The sequence below is a fragment of the Pithys albifrons genome, unplaced genomic scaffold, assembly GCF_047495875.1.
Source record: "Pithys albifrons albifrons isolate INPA30051 unplaced genomic scaffold, PitAlb_v1 scaffold_53, whole genome shotgun sequence".
Classification (NCBI taxonomy): domain Eukaryota; kingdom Metazoa; phylum Chordata; class Aves; order Passeriformes; family Thamnophilidae; genus Pithys; species Pithys albifrons.
The window spans coordinates 1-9,018 of NW_027286068.1; the positions used below are offsets into that span (position 1 = coordinate 1).

The 9,018-nt window shown below is 72.9% G+C and overlaps 1 protein-coding gene across 1 annotated transcript; it reads left to right on the plus strand.

Moving 5' to 3' along the window:
• The first annotated feature begins 439 nt into the window (after positions 1–439).
• Positions 440–4,465, plus strand: LOC139685270 (basic proline-rich protein-like). Its single transcript, XM_071581934.1, has 3 exons — positions 440–642; positions 1,914–2,841; positions 3,896–4,465. Exons 1-3 carry the CDS (start codon positions 440–442, stop codon positions 4,463–4,465), a joined length of 1,701 nt encoding a protein of 566 aa, XP_071438035.1.
• The last annotated feature ends 4,553 nt before the right edge of the window (positions 4,466–9,018 follow it).

The following is a 9,018-nucleotide window of genomic DNA, read 5'->3' on the forward strand; positions in this document are numbered from 1 at the left end:
GGGGACCCCCGGCGCCCGAGGCGCCGCCCCTCGGCCAGGCCCGCCTTGGGGACCCTCGGCGCCCGAGGCTCCGCCCCTCGGCCAGGCCCGCCTTGGGGACCCTCGGCGCCCGAGGCTCCGCCCTTCGGCCAGCCCCGCCTTGGGGACCCTCGGCGCCCGAGGCTCCGCCCTTCGGCCAGCCCCGCCTTGGGGACTTCCGGCGCCCGAGGCGCCGCCCCTCGGCCATCCCCGCCCATGGCGACCCGAGGCGCCCGAGGCGCCGCCCATCGGCCAGCCCCGTTTTGGGGACCCCCGACGACCGAGGTCTCGCCCATCGGCAAACTCCCCCTTGGGGAAAACCAGGGCCTGAGGGCTCGGCCCTCGGCAACCCCCTTTGGGGACCCCCGGCGCCCGAGGCGCCGCCCCTCGGCTAGCCCCGCTTTGGGAATCCGCGACGCCCATGGCGCCACCCCTCGGCCAGCCCCCTTTTAAGGACGCTCGGCACCCAAAGCGCCCACACTCGGCCAGCCCCCCCTTTTGGGACCGCCGGCGCCCGAGGCGTCGCCCCACGGCAACAACGCCTCAGGGACCCCCAGCGCCGGAGGCGTCGCCACTCGGCAACCCACCCTTTGGGACCTCCGAAGCCCGAAACGACGCCCGTCGGTAACCCCCCCTTTGTAACTCCCAGCGCCCGATGCGTCGCTCCTCGGCAACCCCCCTTTTTGGGCTTCCTGGGGCCTGTGGCGGCGCTCCTCGACAACCCCCCTTTGGGGACCACCGGCGCCCGAGGCGCCGCCCCTAAGCCAGCCCCGCCTTGGGGACCCCCGGCGCCCGAGGCTCCGCCCCTCGGCCAGCCCCGCCTTGGGGACCCACCGCTCCCGAGGCTCCGCCCCTCGGCCAGGCCCGTCTTGGGGACCCTTGGCGCCCGAGGCTCCGCCCCTCGGCCAGGCCTGCCTTGGGGACCCTCGGCGCCCGAGGCTCCGCCCCCCTTTGGCCAGCCCCGCCTTGGGGTCCCCAGGCGCCCGAGTCTTCACCCCTCGGCAACCCCTTTTTGGGGACACCCGGCGCCCGAGGCGTCGACCCTCGGCAACTCCCCCTTGGGGTGCACCAGAGCCCAAAATGTCGTCTCTCGGGAATCCTTCTTGGGGAACCCGCTGCCCGAAATGTCGTCCCTCGGCAACCCCCCCTTCGGGGACCCCTGGCGCCCGAGGCGCCTCCCCTCGGCAACCCCCCTTAGGGACCTACGGCGCCCGAGGCTCCGCCCCTCGGAACCCCCCCTTGGGGACCCCCGGCGCCCGAGGCTTTGCCCCATGGCTGGCGCACATTGGGGACCTTTGACGCCCGAGTCGTCGCCCCACGGCAACCAACCTTCGGGGACCCTCGGCGCCCAAGAGCTCGCCCCTCGGCAACCCCCCCTTGGGTACCGCCGGCGCCCGAGGCGCCGCCTCTCGGCCAGCTTCGACTTGGGGACCCATGGCGCCCGAGACTCCGCCCCTCGGCCAGCCCCGCCTCGTGGACCCACGGCGCCCGAGGCGCCGCCCATCGGCCAGGCCCGCCCTAGGGACCCCATTCGCCCGAGGCGCCGCCCCTCGGCCAGGGCCGCCGTAGGGACCCCCGGCGCCCGAGGCTCCGCCCCTCGGCCAGCCCCGCCTTGGGGACCCTTGGCGCCCGAGGCTCCGCCCCTCGGCCAGGCCCACCTTGGGGACCCTCGACGCCCGAGGCTCCGCCCCTCGGCCAGGCCCGCTTTGGGGACTCTCGGCGCCCGAGGCTCCGCCCCTCGGCATCCCCCCATGGGGAGCCCCGGCGCCCGTAGCGTCGGCCCTCGAAAATCCCCCCTTGGGGACCCTCGGAGACCGAGGTGTCGATCCTCAGCAACCCCCCATTTGGGGACCCACGGCATTCAAATTGTCACCCCTCGGCAAGCCCCCCCTTAGGGACCTCTGGCACCCGAGGTGTCGCCATTTGACGGCCCCCTCTTGGGGAACCCCGGCGCCCAAGGCGTCGCCCCTCGGGAAACCCCCACTGGGGTGCCCCAGCGACCGAGGTGTCGCCTCTCGGCAACCCCCCTATTGGGGATCCCTGACGACCGAGGGCTCGCCCCTCGGCAAACTCCCCTTTTGGGACAACCAGGGCCTGAGGGTTCGCCCCTCGGCAACCCCCCTTTGGGGACCCCCGGCGCCCGAGGTGTCGCCCCTCGGCAACCCCGCCTTGGAGAGTCCCGGAGCCCGAGGTGTCACCCGTCGGCAACCCACCCCTTGGGGAGCCCCGGCGCCCGAGGTGCCGCCCCTCGGCCAGCCCCGCCCTTGGGACGCCCGGCGCCCGAGGCACCGTCTCTCGGCCAGTCTCGCCCTGGGGACCCCCGGCGCCCAAAGCGCCTCCCCTCGGCCAGCCCCGCCCTGGGGATCTCTGGTGCCCGTGGCATCGCCCCTCAGCAATCCCGCCTTGGGGACCCCAGGGGCTCCCTCACCCCGGTGCCTGACATGTCGCCCCCCGGAGTTCTCACCGGGGACCCCACCTCACGGTGCCCAAGATGCCGCCCTTTCAAAGCGCCCGCTGGGAACCCCCGCCCCCTTGCCTGAAATGGAGCCCCCCCGGGAGCCCCCGCCGGGGACACCCCGGCACCCGGTGCCCGAAATGTCGCCCCTCGGGAGCCCCACCCGGGGACCCCACCTGCGTGCCCGAAATGTCGCCCTCCCGAAAACACCTATTGGGGAGCCCCGGTGCCAAAAATGTGGGCCCTCGGGAACCTCCCTTTGGGGACCCGAATGCCCAAAACGTCGTCCCTTGGGAACCTCCCTTGGGGTTCCCCGGTGCTCAAAATGTTCCTCGGGAGCCCGACTTGGGGACCCCCGGTGCCCAAAAGTTCGTACCTCGGAGAACCCTCTTGGAGACCCCTGGTGCCAAAAATGTTGCCCCTCGGGAACCCCCCTTGGGGGACCCCCGGTGCCCAAAATTTCGTCCCTCCGGAACCCCCCTTGGGGAACCCCCGGTGCCCAAAATGTCGACCCTCGGGAACCCCCCTTGGGGACCCCCGGCGCCCAAAATGTCGGCCCTCGGGAACCCCCCTTGGGGACCCCCAGTGCCCAAAATGTCTGAGGCGTCCCCCTCTCGAAAACCCCCCACTTTGGGGACCCTCGCGACCGAGGCGCCCCCCCATTCGGCAACCCCTTCTTGGGGACCCCCGGCACCTGAGGCGCCACCCCTCGGCCAGCCTCGCCTTGGGAACCCGCGACGCCCATGGTGCCGCCCCTCAGCCAGCCCTGCCTTGGGGACCCCTGACGCCCGAGGCTCCGCCCGTCGGCCAGGCCCGCCTTGGGGACCCGAGGCGTCCGAGGCGCCGCCCCTCGGGAGCCCCTTTTTGGGGACTCCCGGCGCCTGAGGCGCCGCCCATCGGCCAGCCCCGCCTTGGGGACCCTTAGCGCCTGAGGCGCCGCCCCTCGGCCAGACCTGCCTTGGGAACCCTTGGCGCCCGAGGCTCCGCCCCTCGGCCAGGCCCGCCTTGGGGACCCTCGGCGCCCGAGGCTCCGCCCCTCGGCCAGCCCCGCCTTGAAGACACTTAGCGCCCGAGGCTCCGCCCCTCGGCCAGGCCCCACCTTGGGGACCCCCGGCGCCCGAGGCTCCGCCCCTAGGCCAGCCCCACCTTGGGGACCCCCGGCGCCCGAGGCTCCGCCCCTCGGCCAGCCCCGCCTTGGGGACCCGAGGCGTCCGAGGCGCCGCCTCTCGGGAGCCCCTTTTTGGGGACCCCCGGCGCCCGAGGCGCCGCCCATCGGCCTGCCCCGCCTTGGGGACCCCCGGCGCCCGAGGCTCCGCCCCTCGGCCAGCCCCGCCTTGGGGACCCTTAGCGCCCGAGGCTCCGCCCCTCGGCCAGGCCCCACCTTGGGGACCCTTGGCGCCCGAGCCTCCGCCCTTCGGCCAGCCCCGCCTTGGGGACTTCCGGCGCCCGAGGCGCCGCCCCTCGGCCATCCCCGCCCATGGGGACCCCCGTCGCCCGGGGCGCCGCCCCTCGGCCAGCCCCGCCTTGAGGACCGCCGACGACCGAGGCTCCGCCCCTCGGCCAGGCCCGCCTCAAGGACCCCCGGCGCCCGAGTCTCCGCCCCTCGCCCAGCCCCGCCTAGGGGACCCTTGGCGCCCGAGGCTCCGCCCCTCGGCAAGGCCCGCCTTGGGGACCCCCGACGACCAAAGGCTCGCCCATCGGCAAACTCCCCTTTTGGGAAAGCCAGGGCCCGAGGGCTCGGCCCTCGACAACCTTCTTTGGGGACCCCCGGCGCCCGAGGTGTCGCCCCTCATCCCCCCTCTTTGGGATCCCTGGCGCCCGTGGTGTTGCCCAGCGGAAACCCCCCCTTGGGGACCTGAGGCGCCCGAAACTTTGCCCCTCGGGAACACCCTCTTGGGGAACCCCGGCGCCCGAGGCGTCGCCCCTCGGAAACCCCTCCTTGGAGATCCCCGGCGCCCGAGTCGTCGCCCCTCGGCAACCACAGCCCGGTGACTCCTGGCGCCCGAGGTGACGCCCCTCGGCAACCCCCCCTTTGACAGCCCCAGCGCCCAAGGCGTCGCCCCTCGGCAACCTCCCCTTGGGGAGTCCCGGCGACCGATGTGTCGCCCTTCGGAAACCCTCCTGGGGGACCCCCAGCGCACGAGGGCTCGCCCCTCGGCAACCCCCCGTTTGGGGAACCCTGGCGCCCGAGTAGTCGCCTCTCGGCAACCCTGCCTTGGATATTGTCGCACCTCGGCAATACCCCCTTGGAGAGCCCCGGCGCCCGAGGTGTCGTCTCTTGGCAACCTCAGCCCGGTGACTTTCGGCGCCCGAGGTGACGGCCCTCAGACACCCCCTCTTGGGATCCAGCGGCGACCGAAATGACGCCCCTCGGCAACCGCCCCTTGGGGAGCCCCGGCGACCGAGGCTTTGCTCCTCGGCAACCCCCTCTTGGGGACGCCCGGCGCCCGAGATCTCGCCCCTCGGAAACCCCCCCTTGGGGACTCTCGGCGCCCGAGGCGTCGCCCCTTGGCCAGCCCCGCCTTGGGGACCCCCGGCAGCCGAGAGCTTGCTCTTCGGCCAGGCCCGCCTTGGGGACCCTCGGTGCCCGTGGCTCCAGCCATCGGCCAGCCCCTTTTTGGGGACCCCCAACACCCGGGGCGCCGCCCCTCGGCCATCCCCGCATTGGGGATCCCCGGCGCCCGAGGCTAGGCCCCTCGGCCAGGCCTGCACTGGGGACCCCCGACGACCGAGGGCTCGCCCATCGGCAAACTCCCCCTTGGGGAAAACCAGGGCCTGAGGGCTCGGCCCTCGGCAACCCCCTTTGGGGACCCCCGGCGCCCAACGTGTCGCCCCTCGGACCCCCTCTTTGGGATCCCTGGAGCCCAAGGTGTTGCCCAGCAGAAACCCCCCCTTGAGGACCTGAGGCGCCGGAAGTGTCGTTCTTCGGGATCACCCCCTTGGGGACCCCCAGCGCCCGAGGTGTCGCCCCTCGGAACCCTCCTAAGGGGAGCCCTGGCGCCTGAGGTGTCGCCCCTCGGCAACCCTCCCTTGGAGATCCCCGGTGCCCGAGCTGTCGCCCCTCGGCAACCTCAGCCCGGTGACTCCTGGTGCCCGAGGTGACGCCCCTCGGCAACCCCCCCTTTGGCAGCCCCAGCGCCCGAGGCATCACCCCTTGGCAACCTCCCCTTGGGGAATCCCGGCGACCGATGTGTCGCCCCTCGGAAACCCCCCCTAGGGAACCCCAGGGCCCGAGGGCTTGCCCTTCGGTAACCCCCCATTTGGGGACCCCCGGCGCCCGAGGTGTCGCCTCTCGGCAACCCTGCTTTGGGGAGCATTGGAGCCCGAGGTGTTGCACCTCGGCAATACCCCCTTGGAGAGCCCCGGCGCCCGAGGTGTCGATCCTCAGCAACCCCCCATTTGGGGACCCACAGCGTTCAAAGTGTCGCCCCTCGGAAAGCCCCCCCTTAGGGACCCCCGGCACTTGAGGTGTCGCCCCTTGACAGCCCCCTCTTGGGGAAACCTGGCGCCCGAGGCACCGCCCTTTTTGGGACCCCCGGCGCCCGAGTGATGTGCCTCGGCAACCCCATTTTGGGGACTCTCGGCGCCCGAGGCACCGACCCTCGGCCAGCCCCCCTTTGGGGACCCTCGGCACCCAAAGCACCCACACTCGGCAGCCCCCCCTTTTGGGACCACTGGCGCCCGAGGCGTCGCCCCATGGCAACAACGTTTCGGGGACCCCCATGCCAGAGGCGTCGCCGCTCGGCAACCCACCCTTTGGGACCCCTGAAGCCCGAGGCGACGCCCCTCGGCAACCTCCCCTTTGGAACTCCCGGCGCCTGATGCGTCGCCCTTCGGCAACCCCCCTTTTTGGGACCCCCTGGCGCCCGTGGCTTTGCTCCTCGACAACCCCCTCTTGGGGACCCCCGGCGCCTGAGATCTTGCCCCTCGGCAACCCCTATTTGGGGACCCCAGCTCCCGAGGTGCCGCCCCTAAGCCAGCCCCACCTTGGGGACCCCCGGCGCCTGAGGCTCCGCCCCTCGGCCAGGCCCGCCTTGGGGACCCTCAGTGCCTGTGGCGCTGCCCCTCGGCAGCCCTGCCTTGGGGACCCCCGGCCGCCCGAGGCGCCGCCCCTCGGCAACCCTCCCTTGGGAACCCCTGGCGCTCGATGTGTCGCCCCTGAGCAACCCCACCTTGGGGACTCTCGGCGCCTGAAGCGTGTCCGCTCAGCATCCCTCTCCTCGCGGACCCTCGGCCCTGGAGGCGTCGCCCTTCTGTAACCCCACCTTGGGGAACCAAGGCGCCCGAGGCGTTGCCCCTCAACAACCACCCCTTGAGCGCCCCCCGGCGCCCGAGGCGTCGACCCTCGGCAAACCCTCTTGGGGACTCGCGGCACCCGAGGCATTGCCCCTCAACAACCTTCCCTTTTGGACCCCTGGCGCCCGAGGCGTTGCCCCTCGGCAACCCTCCCTTGGGAACCCCTTGGCGCTCGAGGTCTCGCCCCTGAGCAACCCCACCTTGGGGACTCTCGGCGCCTGAGGCGTGTCCGCTCAGCAACCCCCTCCTCGCGGACCCTCGGCCCCCGAGGCGCCGCCCTTCTGTAACCCCACCTTGGGGAACCATGGCGCCCGAGGCATCACCCCTCGGCAACCACCCCTTGGGGACCCCCCGGCGCCTGAGGCGCCTCCCCTCGGCAACCCCCCCTTAGGGACCTATGACGCCCGAGACGCCGCCCCTTTGGCAACCCCCCCTTTGGGGACCCCCGGTACCCGAGGCTTTGCCCCTGCCGCCGCCCATTGGGGACCTCCGACGCCCAAGGTGTCGCCCCATGGCAACCACGCCTCGGGGACCCCCTGCGTCGAAGGCGTCGCCGCTCGGCAACCCTCCCTTTGGCACCCCCGGCGCCCAAGGCGACGCCCCTCGGCAACCCCTCCTTGAGGACCCCCGGCGCCCAAGGGCTCGCTGCTCGGCAACCCTCCCTTAGGGACCTATGGCGCCCGAGACGCCGCCCCTGGGCAACCCCCGCTTGGGGACCCCCAGTGCTTGAGGCTTTGCCCTTGCCGCCGCCCACTGGGGACCTTCAACGCCCAAGGCGTCGCCCCATGGCAACCACGCCTCGGGGACCCCCGGCGCCGAAGGCGTCGCCTCTCGGCAACCCACCCTTTAGCACCCCCGATGCCCAAGGCGACGCCCTTCGGCAACCCCTCCTTGAGGACCCCCGGCGCCCAAGGGCTTGCCGCTCGGCAACCCCCCCTTTGGGAACCCCAGCGGCCGTGGCGTTGCTCCTCGGCAACCCCCCTTTGGAAACCCCGGCGCCCGAGAGCTTGCCCTTCGGCAACCCCCTCTTGGGGACCCCCGACATTTGAGGCGTCGCCTCTCGGCCAGCCCCTCCTTGGAAACCCATGCCGCCCGAGGCTCCGCCCCTCGGCCAGCCCCACCTTGGGGACCCCCGGCGCCCGAGGCTCCGCCCCTCGGCCATCCTCGCCTTGGGGATCCCCGGCGCCCGAAGCGCCGCCCCTCGGCCAGCCCCGCCTTGGGGAGCCCGGGCGCCCGAGGCTCTGCCCCTCGTCCAGGCCCGCCTTGGGGACCCTCGGCGCCCGAGGCGCCGCCCCTCGGCCAGCCCCACCCTGGGGACCCCTGGCGCCCGTGGCGTTGCCCCTCGGCCAGCCCCGCCTTGGGGTCCCCAGGCACTCTCCCACCCCGGTACCCGACATGTCGCCCCCCCGGAGTTCCTGCCGGGGACCCCACCTCACGGTGCCCGAAATGCTGCCCCCTGGGAGCGTTTGCCAGGGACCCCCCGGCGCCCGGTGCCCGAAATGTCACGCCTCGGGAGCTCCCGCCTGGGATCCCTCCTTCCGGTGCCCGAAATATCGCCCCCCGGGACCCCCTGCCGGGGAACCCCTTGCGTGCCTGAAATGTCGCCCCCCCAAAAACCCCTATTGGGGACCCCTGGTGCCAAAAATGTTGGCCCTCGGAAACCCCCCTTGGGGACCCTCGGTGCCCAAAATGTCGGCCCTCTGGAACCCCCTTTGGGGACCCCCGGTGCCCAAAATGTCGGCCTTCGGGAACCACCCTTGGGGACCTCCGGTGCCCAAAATGTCGGCCCTCGGGAACCCCCCTTGGGGACCCCCAGTGCCCAAAATGTCGGCCCTCAGGAACCCCGCTTGGGGACCCCCGGTGCCCAAAATTTCGCACTTCGGGAGGCCGACTCGGGGAACCCCCTTCCCTGGTGCCTGAAGTGTCATCCCTTGGGAGGCCGACCGGGGGAAGCCCCTTCCCTGGTACCCGAAGTGTTACCCTTCGGGTGGCCGCCCAAGGCAACCCTCTTTCCCAGTACCTGAAATGTTGCCCCCGGGGAGGCCGCCAGGGGGAACCCCCTTTCCTGGTGCCCGACCTGTCACCCCTCGGGAGGCCGCCAGGGGGACCCTCTTTCCCCAGTGCCTGAAGTGTCGCCCCTCGGGAGGCCGCCCAGGGGAGCCCTCATCCCCAGTGCCTGAAGTATTGCCCCTCGGGAGGCCGCTGGGGGGAGCCCCCTTTCTCTGAGACCGAAATGTCACCCATCAGGA